Source organism: Pseudorasbora parva, chromosome 18, assembly GCF_024679245.1.
Source record: "Pseudorasbora parva isolate DD20220531a chromosome 18, ASM2467924v1, whole genome shotgun sequence".
NCBI lineage: Eukaryota > Metazoa > Chordata > Actinopteri > Cypriniformes > Gobionidae > Pseudorasbora > Pseudorasbora parva.
This window is the reverse complement of record NC_090189.1, coordinates 13,856,703-13,871,997: the sequence shown is the minus strand read 5'-3', so window position 1 is coordinate 13,871,997 and position 15,295 is coordinate 13,856,703. Positions and strand designations below refer to the sequence as shown.

The 15,295-nt window shown below is 38.8% G+C and overlaps 1 protein-coding gene across 8 annotated transcripts in view; it reads left to right on the top strand.

Annotated features, from left to right (window-relative positions):
- nsmfa (NMDA receptor synaptonuclear signaling and neuronal migration factor a) overlaps positions 1-15,295 on the top strand; it is a 52,430-nt gene that overhangs the window by 3,244 nt on the left and 33,891 nt on the right. For 2 of the 8 annotated variants that reach the window (XM_067423044.1, XM_067423041.1), the window contains exon 2: positions 3,689-3,725. The exons of the other annotated variants lie outside the window; for them this stretch is intronic. In XM_067423044.1, the coding sequence (XP_067279145.1) occupies positions 3,689-3,725 (37 nt within the window). The remainder of the gene's footprint in view (positions 1-3,688; positions 3,726-15,295) is intronic. 8 annotated transcript variants of the gene reach the window in all.

The window sequence follows — 15,295 nt, the reverse complement described above, 5'->3', positions numbered from 1 at the left end:
TCAATTAACACAATCAAAAGTCATTTAATTTTTAAACTTGAAATATCATTTGTAATACATATAAACAAACATATATACATTTTGTTAAGCTTTATAATATTTCATCAGGTAGAAATTGCTTGTAGTATAGAGAACTGCAAATGCATAGGAAAAAAAAAATTGTGGGTGGGTCCTCTCAGAAAAAAAATTACTGGAGTAGATACTGACTACATTAAGTACAAATATATCACATGTTAAAGCTACACTGTGTGATATTTTCACATTCGACACAGTGCCATCGAGTGTTAAAACGCGAAAGAGCGAAGCTTGAATTTACGGGTGTGTCCCTCTTTGGCTTATGTACTTTCAAGATGGAGGGGCAACATGGCGACCGGCATTCGAACCCCTCACCCGTATGTATTTTCAATGGCATATTATAAACTTACGAGAATTCTTACTTGAAAGAAGTAAATATACATTAATGAGCACATATATTTTTGAAAGAACTAAGTGTTTACAGTTACAGTGTAGCTTTAACTAACCATCTGGTTGGGCCAGACAAAAATACGGAAAACACAGATCCATTCAAAGTGGAAATAGTGTAGGGGTAAGGTGCATGACATCAAGTTTTGACATAAATCGACCCAAGGTTCGAAGCCACCTTTTTGCTAAACTCAATTTACTCCCTTTTCCCATCAGATCAGAAAGGCATTTCTTTTCAATAAAAAGGTAAAAATAAAGTGTCTAATGTATCTGAACATCTTCAAATGTGGCCAGAGGGTCTGGGAGTCCACTGCTCTATCAAAATAAAGGGACCAAAAAACAAGTGGCATTAGAGTATTCAGGCAGCATTCAGACTTCAGATATGGAACCTGTGCCCTGCAGGAAGAAACCGCTCATTTGTAAAGAAATTAGTCATTGACCTGGGGCAGTTGTTGCTGTTATTATAGGCTGTAAATTATAGTGATTTTGAGCAAAAAAGGTGTTGTTGTGCTATAGAGTATTTGTCAGCCGAAGCCAAATATAAAACCCTGTCACTTTATGATTAGACGCCTGTCAGAGAAAGGGCTTTTATGTCATAAGCTAGTCATTCTCAACACAGATTAGAATAACATTCACGCTTTGTGCTGACTTACTATTAAACATCCCTTTCAGCTCCGGGATTCGTCATTGTCCGGGGGACTATTGCACCTCGTGACGGCAGTCTCTGGCACTCCAGACACTGGGTCATGACCAGTGAGCTGCTCAAAACTAAATCTGTAGGTGGACCATGTTCTGTGAATAACACAGGATCAATAGTCCCCCCGGCCCACTCTGACACACTAAAGAACAGGAAGTATCCTGCACTCAACCTGCACTATTCTTAAATGTTTCTCAGCTCTGCCACATCATGCATTTGTAGTGGTTTTCTCTGGCTTTCTCAAGTTTGAACTAATGGCCCCTAGTTGTGTAGCAATACGTTTTTTTCCTACTCAAAATCACTTTGTATGACTTATGGCAGGTTCTTCATGTTGGTCTTGCTTTCATTTTTTTCTTTCGTCATTTTTAGGCTGAATGCTTTCAGGGCCAGTGGGTCAGCATGGAGAGCCTGGTCTTACACAGTGTTTGTATGCTAATCATGAGTGATCTGCAGAGTTCCACTTGATGATCATCCACTCTGATTTATGAGCTGCGAGGCTGAGTCACTGGCTATGCTATCACGCCATCTCATCTCGACAAATATATGCATATTTGTAGTTTGAGTTTTTTTATCTGTATTTTAATCTTGTTTTCCAGCAAAACATATAAGAAGCAAAAACAGGCAATTTTGTTTTTAAAGAATTTATTATGTTATTGCTCTATTGGCATATTTTTTAAAGCATATAACAAATTAAACTAGTAGTAATATTGTCAAACTAAAGACAAGTAAGAAAATGACTCTTTGCATTATAACAGGCAGATCCTGGGCCAGAAATCAGGAGGGTTTATTTACTGATTAATTTTTTTGTTTGTGATGTAAAGCATCAATATATCTTACGCAGAATAAAGGGTGTTTATAATGATAAATGTTGCATTTAACCTCTTTGACAGCCTTGAGGCTGCTGTCAGTTGTAGCTTTGTAAGTCCAGTACAGCATAAACTCTGTTGCACTTAAAAATCATCAGACACAGAAAATCATTGACCCTTGTGGAAGCTTTTAAGGAAGCTTCCCGGATATTCTCTCATGCCTGCAGTATCTGAAGAGAGTCTGCCTTTCTTTAAGCCTTGTCTGAGATATCGAGTGGGAAGTGAAGCTCTTTTCAGTGTTTTTATTCAGCACACTGCTGGCTGATGAGATCTGACTCATTGATCTTTGGGCCCCGGATAAATCTGCAGAATGCTGGCATTTCAGATGTACTTATAGTTTCCCAGTAAAGATCTAGAGCCATAACCCCGTTGTCACCCTCCTTCCAGCATATTAAAAATAGCTTGTATGTTCATATTAGATATCAAAGCAGGGAATTTATGAAGATTTTCATATATAGCTTTGGGGAGAACATTTAAATAATTTTTAAACCCTGCTGAAACACCAGTTTAGACCAGCTAATTTGGATCGGCTGGTGACCATTTAAAAAAAAAAAAAAAAAAAAATGGCTAGTTATCAGTAAAGTATATTGTGGACATGCATGCAGGTTTTCACTAGATACCCAGCTACCCTGGTCACGCTTAACCGAAAAAGAAATGATAATTTTTTCACATGACCATTCATGACAATCAAGTCAATTTTTAAGTTAAAAAGTAGCATTCTATAAAAGTAGGTCATTTTAACAACTCATCAATATATCAGACAGTATTTAGCAAATCCACTTGGCCGATTAACAGCAGTATTTATCTCAAGTAATAAAAATGGAAGTTGCTGCAATCTGGGAAATACTGTGGCTCTTTTGTCCTACTTAAATGACTTGGGCGGATGGAAGGATGGCTATTGTCGATTTCTGTTAACAGCTTTGCAAATGTTATTTTTTGTGTGTGTTTGTGTATTGGGTATATATAATTGTATAAAATAAGTCTTAATTGTCATTGAATTGGATTTAATCTTTAAAAAGATTAAGTCTCTTAAGCTCACCAAGAATGAATTTATTTAATCAAAAATACAGTAAAACAGTATTTTTATATATAAGTAATTTATTCCTGATGACTAAGGTTCCCTTGGGCAAGGCAACAAACCCCCAACTGCTCACTGGGTGCCACAGTGAATGGCTCTCCACTGCTCCGGGTGTGTGTCTCCATGATTTGCAGTGTGTGTGTTCTCACTGCTCCTAATGTGTGTGCACTAACTTGGATGGGTTAAATACAGAGGACAAATTCAGAGTATGCATGGGTTACCATATTTGGCATTCACGTCAGTTCACTTAATGTCGTCACTTATATTAATCCGTTCATTTGCTGTATAAATGTGTTCATTTCTTATTTTTTTAATTACATACACGTCAACCACTAGTCCATATGACTCATGCACTGTATTTGATGTATTCCGTAACCATTGATAGTTTTCTGTGAGGAACAGATTGAAATTTAACCAAATATTCACAAAAAAATATTGTGATCATTTTAAACAATTTCCAAGTGGGGGTATCTACAGGTTGAAATAATGGGCATGCTGAAAGGTAGGGGGCAGTGTACATTTCACCATGCCCATTATGACCTGCAGCTATCCCTATCTCAAAATTTCTCATTTTGTATTTCACAGAAAAAATATCAGCATACAGATTTGGAACTTCAAGAGGGTGAGTAATTAATAATGACAGATTCTTTGTTTTTGGTTGAACTATCCCTTTTTTAAAACTTAACTAATCCAATAATCCAAATGGCAGAAGAACAAATCCTAGATAATACCTCCCACTATGCAAAACCGTTAACTTGTCTGCCTAACTGTTTTAACATCATTAATTGTACATCTTTGTGAGGAGCCTCCACTTCTTATATACTTGAAGTACATGCTGCATCTCCCCCCTTTACTTCCTGCTCTATTTATTATCTGGTAGCGGAGATGAGACCGTGTCCTGTAATTAGTCTGACCGTTTGAGATAATGCAGATCTCAGGATGACTCTGACACTCTGCGATTACGCCTTTGACATTGTTGTCTCTGCTTTTATGAGAGAGAGAGAGAGAGAGAGAGAGAGAGAGAGAGAGAGAGAGAGAGAGAGAGAGAGAGAGAGAGAGAGAGAGAGAGAGAGAGAGAGAGAGAGAGAGAGAGAGAGAGAGAGAGAGAGTGGGTAGAGTTGAAGACAGGGTACGCTCTGGGCGAAGGAGGGTTCCAGGCATCATTAAGCCCGGCTCTCAAACCGTGGAAAAGGGAGGAGGGTGACATTTTAATCTGTGGTCTGTGCTGAAGCGCAGGTCTCATATGCAGCGCAAACATGCACTACAAGAACTTGCCATTAGCCGTGCTGCTGTTTTTACCAGCTCAGAATATAACAGGAAAGTGTGTCAAAGAAGCAAGTCAGAGCTTTGAGCAATGCTTGATTGCTTGATGGTCCCCAGGTTCATATTGAATGCATGTTATCCACTCACCTTATAATAGTTCTCAAGGACTTGCCTGAATTAAATGCATAAGGAACTCTGGGAAAAATGCCAGTGAAGTGTTTGCCTCGGAGAAGTGTATAAAAAAAAAGATGTTGCCGTCTAGACAATCAGTTTACCTAAATCATTTCATATTTAATTATAATATAATAACTGTGAAAGATGACTGTTAGCTTTCATCTCAGTGGTAGTTGGTTGATGTGGACGATTGCACAATCTAAACTGATGTTAAATGCCTTGTGAATAATTTAAACAGTGTTGCCTTTTGTAAAAATTAAATGAATCACACGGCATTTAACATCAATTGTAAGTAGTTTACTCTGCTGCGTTATGACGGTGCTGTGTTTGAGAGCGTCTTTGAATGTGAATTTTCAAATGTGTGTATGTTTCATGCATGAATGCCTGCTGTGTATGCGAATGTGTAGAAATGTGTGAGTACAGTGACATGGATTTGGTTCTCTCCTACTGTGTCCATGTTTTTATGAGCTGCTTTTTTAGTGTGAATGCTGAAAGCAAAGAAACACAAAGAGCACCGCTCTAGAGATGATCCTGTTAGGCTTAGGGTTACCTAAAGGTAGGTACCAAACCTCTATGAAAGTACTTTGGGTTACATGTTGTTTTGAACCCCATTGACTTTCATTTTTCAGACAAAAAACAGATTTGGAATTACATAACAGTGGCTAAATTATGTATGTTCTTTAATGGGAAAAGAAAATACTGCTGTACAATACTGTTTGTAAGATTTGGGTCGGTAAGATTTGTAAAATGTTTTTAAAAGAAGTGTCATTGTATATAACATAACATTATTATAATATTACAATAAAAAAGTAAAAAGAAAAAATAAATAATTATTATAATTATTATTTTATTTTTATTTTATTCCTGTGATGATATTTGAATTTTCAGCATCATTACTCCAGTCTTCAGTGTCACATGATCATTCAGAAATCATTCTAATATGCTTATTTGGTGGTCAAGAATTATTGTGCTGTCTAATATTTTTGTGGAAAACGTGATACATTTGATAAATAAAAGCATTCAATCAAAAGCATTTAAAACAGCATTTGTTTGAAATAAAAATTGAATGTAAATGTCTTTAATTGGTTAAAATAATAGAAATTCTCGTCATTCCACCAGTTCCCTGTATCTTCTCTGACTGCATTTCATATACGCTTTCATGTTTAATGTTTCTCTCAGAACTTGTTTTTTCCCCTACCTTGTTTCTCCAGCCACTTGGACTCACACGATGCATTCCTACACTCCAGCCTCGAACACACACACACACACACACACACACACACACACACACACACACACACACACACACACACACACACACACACACACACACACACACACACACACACACACACACACACACACACACACACACACACACACACACATAGCCTTTCCTCTTCTTGCTCACCTATATTTTTAGTCACATGTCTAGAAGCATGCTGTCTTCCTTTTATTATTTCATCTTCACTTAGTGGCTCCTCTTTTTCTCTCTCTCTCTTTTTTCCTCTTTCTCACTTTACCCATTACCCATTTTCTCCCCCTCCCTCTCTTTCGCTCCCCTTCCTTCCTTCTTATCTTCCTGTATTTCTTCAGATATTTTATTAATATGATAATTCCCGCAGCTTGGGACGTCAAGCTGATGTTAATCAAAGACTTAACAGAAAAAAAGAGGCAGTATAAAAATATGGTGTGCCAGAGTGAATAGATAATAACTTCAAATTTAATTTTAATGTTAATTTTAATAAAATAATAAAATATAAATTCATATTTATTATTATGTATTTCACTAATTATAATGTAATATAATACATTTTCATAGATTTTTTTTTTTTTTTACTTATAATGTTTTGCAAAAAGCTCAGGATCAAATATTCAAATTTCATTCAGTAGTAATAGTATACTGAATCCTACGGTTCCAATTCTACGATTACATATGGGATTCCATGACAGTTAGGATGCTGCCTAAATAGTAAGCGGCCTCTGTAGGCACTATGCTCGCAATAGGTTTTAAAAAAAGAGCTGAACTATAATCATATGCATGTAAAGCAAGCTGAAAGCAGGGACATTTGTAATGACAAAAAGCACTATGTCCAGTGCTTCATTTGAGCTGGATCTTAATCCGGAAAATGTCAGATTTTTTTTTTGCCTTCCGACATTTGCTTTTAAAGGTGGGGTAAGTGCTATCTGGTAACCGTTGTTGATATTTCAAATCACCAAAACAAACACGCCCCTACCCCCAAAAGGGTCTCGCCCCTATTTTGATAGCGCCGCCCCACACATACGTAACCCAGAGGCATCAACGGCTATTGCAGAATCTCTGTGTATCTAATCCAGGTCGAATATTCAATGAAAAAGTCATCCCTTCTATCACAAAAACACAAACCGTTCTCATGAACAACTCGATAGTACACGAGCATGACAGTCCAGCTAACGACATATTACAATTATGACAAGATTAGAGTTACAGCGATCACAAAAACACACACAAACCGTTCTCAGGAACAACTCGATAGTAGCTACACAAGCACACAGTCCAGCTAACGAAATATTACAATTATGACAAGATTAGAGCCATAGCGATCACAAAATCACAAACTGTTCTCATGAACAACTCTATAGCACGAGCCGACAGTCCAACTAATGACATATTACAATTATGACAAGATTAGAGCCATAGCGATCAAACTGTTCTCATGAACAACGCTATAGAACACAAGCACAACAGTCCAGCTAACAACATATTAAAATTATGACTGGATAAGGGTAATATAGATCATGAAAAGAGTAAACAAACATATATTAGGAGTATAGTATCTTACTTGTCGGAGACATTGTGTGAGCTGATGCTTGAAGCACACAGTGAGGAGATTTAACGTTAGATGCTCCATTCGGTGTGGAAATGAACGGGTCTTTATCATCGCTGAAGTGAGCCACAATACGATCGCAAATGGACTAACAAGTGAACATGACACACGAGCATAGTCAAGCAGCATATATTAGGTTAGTTTTTGGCTAATGTCCGTCATGTGTTACTCGTGTGTTTTGAATAATGACGTGCACAGAGCGAGAGCGAGCGCTCTTCTCACCATCAATAGTACACATGCCCCTTACCTGCTGATTGGCTACAAGTTTGAAATAACAGCAATACAACGGTTTTGAAATAAGACTTACCCCACCTTTAAATGCTTTTAAGTCTAATGTCTTGACAAATAATGCTACCTTTCATATTTTGTTACCCACACTATATGTTTGCATTGTATTAGGTGACTGTGTTAGAGAGACAGAGCAAGCACGGGTCTATACAGATGTATTTGGAGGTTATGTTTTGCTACAGTATATCTTTTTAACCAATTATCTGAGTTAAAAATCACTCTCATTGGTTGGTGTTTACTGTTTACTTTGTGGGCAGTGAGCTGCAGAAATTTTTGAGAGCGTGTATAGGCCTATACCTGATGATTTTTTTCTAATAAAAATGTTAATATTGTCAAAATGTCAAAAAAAAAGCCCAGTTTCTAACTAAATTACCTGGAACAATTTGTCCCAGGAACTTCCCCCCCCCCAAGACCTGCTGATGTCTGCGTTTCCATCACAGTCTAAAGTACTTTGAAGATTAGTCCGGTGACTCTGGACTGTGCACAACATTCCGGTTCCCGCTGGATTTCATTCACCACATATAAGCTTAATAAAGCCTGAACCTCGTCGTTGGTCCATAAGTCAGCTTTTTTAAACTTCATTGTTGATCCGAATAGCAAACAACTATTACTGTACACATCGCAACAGACTTTTAAGTGCCCAGCCCTCTTTCAGGAACTTTCGGGGGTGGGTCTTGCTGATTGGATGAGTTCACGCAGCATTTTGATTGTTTGAATCCAACCAGCATTTAATTTCAACCATTTTTTAAAAGTGTGTTGTGGGGTGTGCAGTAAGAGTTGTTTGCTATTGGAATCAACAATGAAGTTAAAAAATACGGCCGATGGACAGACAATGTTCAGGCTTTTTTTTTGTCTTCAGAGAAGAAATCCAGCTGAACTGGAAAGCCTTGCGCAGTCCTATGTACCCAAACTAATCTTCAAGGTACTTTAGACCATGATGGAAACGTAGACAGCAACAGGTCTGGGGGAAAAAGTTCCTTGGACAAATTGTTCCAGGTAATTTTTTAGGCAACGGGGCTTATGAGGGAGCCAATTTTACCAGGAACTTCATTTTGACCATGGTCCCTGCGGTCGAAACACCTAAGTACCTAGTACCAAAGTTCCTAGTTCCTGGGGAAGTTTTTTTGCTGTGGAGACACGGCTAAAGAAAGTCTACCATTTTTTTTATATCCGCGAGTAAAGCTGATCCAGAGGAGATGCAACTGCCCCCTGGACAATTCTACTAATACTTATCAAAACAGCAGGAGACTCAAGCAATGGGATGAGTCAGAAATCGATAGCTAATGAAACGATGGCAACGATGTCGTTGGTGAGAGAGAACATCACTGATCAAGTGAATGCTTTTTTTGTCTCAACATAGCTATATACGTGACATAATAATACACTAAGCTGTAGTTAGGGCTGTGCAGAAACTTGTTAATGATAAAGGAAAACTAAAGTTGTATGGTTAGCATCTGTGGTTTTTGATCCAGCAATTATTCATTTACAAATTAAGCATTGAATATGTCATTAGCTATTTATACACCATCAGGTGAAGTATCATCTAGCCCTGCTCGTTTCTGCATCCCCCCACTCTTCAGGTCAAGTATGTGGCTCTTCAGACTGAACTGGCACTCCAATTAACCCTCTCACATTGGAGGATGCTTGTTACGGAATGGGCCGGTTCAACACGACCCGTTAATGGTGAAACTGAATAATTTAAAGTGCTGTCACAAGTGTCATGTTGTTGTTTGTTACGTCAGGAAAGCTGAGGGCGACTGCAAGCCACCAGGGATTCCTGTGGAACAATCCCAGTGCGTGTGACAGCTTCTGTGGAGGAGGTTGCAATATAGAGATCGGAGTGGGTTTTCCGTGCGTGGGGAATACATGTGATTATGTGTGGGCCATATATTGTGCAGAACAGGTTCATTAAATACATTTAAAGGTACAAATGCATGTGTTGGTAACTGCAAATATTTGTCTGTGTGGCAAAAACAGGTTCAGCCGCAGCGTATTAAGGACTCATCCGTCATGTCTCCTAGACTGAATCAGCTTCCCGAAAAGCAATGACTCACACGGAGATTTACACAGTTGCGAGTGCCAAAGCCACCGTATGCGAAACAGAATAAGCTGTTGTTCGTTTATTATTATGGCATCGTTATGCGCTTATGAAAAGTGAACCATCAAAGTCTCTTTGGTTGAACTGGCCTCATTATTTATTTAAATATTAATAGGCTGTTCTGATTGGTTAATATATTTCTCATGATTCTCAGATGGTGTTATCGATTGTTACTGATGAGACCCCTCAGGCCCAAACTAATTAGTGTTTCTCTTTCTGTCTTTTTGATTCCTGCTGTTTACGATGGACCAGTGGTGGCAAATATTTCCTGTGGGAAGCATCATGACGTTCGTTTTGCAGTTTTTTTTCCGACTTCTCACTCTTTCTGTCTCTGACACTCTCTTTATAGCCGTCTGTGAATTAAGTGTCAAATTAGTGCTTCCTTTGATGCTCTGGTATGAATGATGTTTTGAGCATCTCTTGAGGTTATCGAGCTGATGATTTGCTTCACTGTTATTCATGAGTCTGTAATTCAAGCCAATCCAAGCTGTTTTCATATTCTAATGGAGATAATTTCCATTATATGCAATAACACATGCAGATCTGGGTAGCTGTCATGAAAACTATTTTACTAAAATAATGTATTGCATTTGTAGTATTTGACTAGCCTAGAAATCTAGACGCACCCTAGCGGCAGCAAATTTAATTTGCCCGCGAGTGTCGTCTAGGCACTCTCAATACCATTCTGAGCTGTATTCCTCAAGATCTGGACGGCCCAATCACATCATGTATAGAGTCGGCGGGCGGGGCCATAATGACGACGGCCGAGTTGCGTTTGCGTGCTTCTAGTTAACACAGAAACTGGCGAACGGCGGTCTTTCAGCTCTGAATCAGCTCTGACCGCGACTCTGGAAGACTTGGAGTTAAGCTTTTCTCTGAGAAAAGAACAAAGAGCGGGAAGATGTGTTCGTAGTTTAGCCGACCCGATACGGCGAATGTTTAATCAGTCAGCGAGCTCTGCTTCACCTTCGTTGCTCTGGTTGGTGTAGCGCTATCCTATCGCGTGCAGAGGGAGTTTGAAAGACAACCGTTTATCCCACCCCTTGGATTGAGCCCCGTCTATGGTGAGTTTCCAGACCAAACATCTTGATGTGGGTCTGGCTTGTCTGGCTTGTCAGGCTAGTATTTGACATAAACTGTAGCGGAACACTGAAAACCCTAATAAGTTGATTGAAGTCAATTGATTTGAGTAAACTCGTTCCCTCAATTCAATTGAGTAATGGAGTCTCCCAAAACTTGTATATTTAAGTTCACTTAACTTGGTGCTCACGTTCACTGTACTTAAATTGTTAAGTTCACCAAACTGGGTACACCAGAAGTTCAGTATACCATGCCGGGTACAACCAATCAAAACTTCAGCATGCATTGAAGCATGAATAAATTTTACATCTGAATTGTGACACATTTTCTTTGATTCTTACTATTTGCTTTTACTTTTGCTCTTTTGTTCTGATGTTTTTGTAGCTTGTTTTCTGTTCAGAGTTGATCTGTTTATCGGATTAAAAAAAAAAAAAAAAATTATTGTCACCAGATTCTTGATGTCTGTGCATGTCTAACTAATACCGTAGATTTAAACATTTTGTGCACATAAAATAAAATAATAAATTGTTCAATTACCACAAGAGTAAAGAATCTCATGGAAATTTGTATTAATATTTCATTAGACTCTGCGATCAGGGATTCTGCCAATACATGATGATGTTATCATCATAAATGATTAAACAACATCACTTTATGATATTTTCTCTTGACTTTGTGTTCCTTCCCAAATGTGTCTCACAAACACAAAACAGCCAGAGAGACATTATATTGTAATATTAAACAGTCAAGGGTCAAGAGCCCAACTAAAGCGAACACTTATCTCCATCATGGTGACTTCCAACGAAAACAGAAATAAAGTCAGTCTGGTTAGTTATAAGTTAGTTCACATATTATTATTATGTTTAGTAACTTACAAATTTTGACTTACCGATTTTAAGATTGCACACAATTAAAAAGTCTCCATCTTAATTTGAATCAGCAACAGACGTGGCAAAAAGGACCGCCTTTTGTAAATGTCCTCCAATCAGTGAATTAGTTCTTGTTGCCAGACATTGCATGGCCAATCACATCAAAGCAAGACCAGAGCGAGCTATTTTAATTAATTACGATTTTGAGTTAGTTCAACTTGAAATCTTAAGTTTATGTATTTTATAGGTTAATAAGTTATACTAACTTATATTTTTGAGTTTTTGGACTAAACTAGTAATATTTAGTCAAGATTACTTGATTTGTTTAAGTAAAGACAACATTAGGGTTTACAGTGAACATGCGATACTGTTTTATATTATTATTTTTTATATTATTTATTATTTTTGTACATGCCGTTTTATGACCTTATAACTGCAGAAAAAGGGTGATTTAAAATTGTAAAAGTAAAGCTGAACAGTTTTTTTCTGTTTTTTTCCCCCCACTTTTCATAATTGTCATGAATTTATAATAAATATAATGCACTGATACACCAATCAGGCATAACGTTATGACCAGAAAAGTTAATAACACTGTTTATCTTTTCATCTCAGCACCTGTCAGTGGGTGGGATATATTAGGCAGCAAGAAAACATTTTGGCGCTTCTAGCACATCAACACAAGTTGATGTGTTAGAAGCGGGAAAAATAGGCAAGCATAAGGATTTGAGCAAGTTTGACAAGGGACACATTTTAATGGCTAATCTCCAAAACTGCAACTCTTGTGGGATTGTCTCAGTTTGCAGTGGTCAGTATCTATCAAAAGTGGTCCAAGGAGGGAACAATGATGAACTGGTGACAGGGTTATTGGCAGCCAAGGGTCATTGATTCACATGGCGAGGATATGGGCTTTGTGGTCTGATCAAACAGACAAGCTTGTAGCGCAAATTGCTCAAGAAGGTAATGCTGGTTCTGATAGAAAGGTGTTTGAATACAGTGCATTGCAGTTTGTTGCGTATGGGTGACCCCTGTCTACCGCCAAAAGCACCAACAGTGGGCACGTGAGGTGAGCATCAGAACTGAAACACGGAGCAATGGATTGCCTGGGCTGATGAATCACATTTTCTTTCACATAATGTGGATGGCCAAGTGCGTGTGCGTCACTCACCTGAGGGAACACGTCACCAGGAGGCACTATGGGAAGAAGACAAGCAATGTTCTGTAGCTCATATTGCTCAAGGAATTAAAGCTGGTTCTGATACAAAGGTGTCAGAATGCACACTGCATTGCAGTTTGTTGTGTATGGGCCTGCACAGCCGTAGACAAGTCGGGTGCCCATTCTAACCCCCCCTCTACTGCCAAAAGTGCCCATGTGAGCATCAGAACTGGACCATGGAGCAATGGAAGAAGATGGACTGGTCTGATGAATCACGTGGATGGCTGGGCGCGTGTGCATCGCATACTTGGGGAGCACTTGGCACTAGGATGCCCTATGGGAAAAAGGCAAGCCGGCAGAGGCATTGTGATCCTTTGGGCAATGTTCTGCTGGGAAACCTTGGGTCCTGCCATCCATGTGGATGCTACTTTGACACGTACCACCTACCTAAGCATTGCAGACCATGTACACCATTTATGGAAATAGCCTTGCCTGCTGGCTGTGGCGTCTTTCAGCAGGATAATGCACCCTTCCACAAAGCAAAAATGGATCAGGAATGGTTTGAGGAGCACAACAATGGGTTTGAGGTGTTGACTTGGCCTCTGAATCCCTCAGATCTCAATCCAATAGAGCATCGGTGGGATGCGCTGTACAAACTAGTTCGATCCATGGAGGCCCCACTTCGCCAGCTTACAGGACTTAAAAGATCTGCTGCTAACATCTTGGTGCCAGATACCACAGCACACCTTCAGGGGTCTAGTGGAGTCCATGCCTCGACAGGCCAGGGCTGTTTTGGACAATATTTGGAAGGTGGTTGGACTATATATATAGTTATGGTTGTAGATGCTATGCATTATAAATGAATTCATTATAAATTCATGTATACAATATTCTATTATCTATCTTTCTCTTTTTTTCCTTTCTCATTTCTTTTTTTCCTTATTCCATATTTCTATTTGTCTCCATTTCTATGCTGGTCCCTTTTTCACCCTTAAATCCATCATTCTCCCACGTTTTTCCTCTTGGTCTGGAAAGATAAAAATGCTACATCTAAATCTGTGGGTGGCCCTGGAATACAAAGCAACCAATTACATTTACACAGAGCATGTGTTTCTGTTTTCCTCCTCCTCGTCCTCCTCTCTCTTTCTCCCGTCCTCTCCCCCAGTCTTGTTTTGCCACCTTTCTCTCTGCCATATGCCCTCTTTTTCACAGTCACATGTGTTTCCACATGCCTGCCCCTCATTTCAGCCTTCACACTGCAGAACATTCTCAAGTTTGAGGAGTCCAGCTTTCAAGCCTCCCGATGCAGACAGCTGCTGCATGCAGAGCATTACTCATATCCTTATGAAAGCCCTTTATATCCGAGGCTGGTGTCAGCTTAGGAGGTGACATTAAGAGGCTAAGAGTAGTCCGCACTGGGCCTGTCATTTCTCAAATTGAAAAAGAAGTGAGAGAAACTGACAGCCAGATCTGGAAGCTGGAGGAGTTACGACACAAAAGGAACCATCGTCCATCTAGAAGGGCTTTCACATGATCATTTGTGGGAAAATTTCTATTTAAAGGGGGCCATATCATCAGAAATCTATGCTTGATCTTTGGTATAAATGAGTTTAATGTGCCAAATGTGAGCAGAGCAAAGTGCAGTCACATGTAAAAAACAAAAACAAAAAAGGAAATATTGCATAAAAGTCTTAAAGGCACAGCAGCAAGTAAACTCTCATTCGTGTGAGTGTCTCCTCCCGGTCATGGTTACAAAAAACTGAATTATGATTGAACACAAAATAACTAAAGATAAAATTTCACATATTGTGATATAATGTTTACATGTAGGATATGCAGCTGTATGCATGTTTTGCAAGTTGGCTTTTAATGTTCTCTCGTAAAAGAGACATCACCATGGGCTCAATTAATTTAGGATTTAAGTAATGAAAGGATTGCAGTAAATGCTAAGTATGATCAGCCTCTGACAGGGTCACTGGATTATGCTGTGCTGGATTACACTTGTGATGCTTTAGTCGTTTTGTAGTCCGATGACTAAGCTGATTTTGGGAGAAAATCTGTGGAATTTTGCTGAATGGATTTCATATGGTGAAATGTGTTAAATAGAGCCGAGAACTAGTTTTTTGTATTCATTTTTTGTTCTCTCAAATTTGTATTTTAGCTATACTTGTCATATGACCAATCAGTTAGTAATGATTAGTTAAAGTTTCAGAAACCTTAAAGGGGGGGGGGTGAAACACTCAGTTTCAGTCAGTGTCATGTCAATCTTGAGTACCTATAGAGTAGCATTGCATCCTGCATATCTCCGAAAAGTCTTTATTTTTTTTATAATTATATAAGAAAGATGCGCTGTTCCGAGTCTTTCCGAAAAAAGCCGAGCGGGTGGGGGTGTATCGTGTG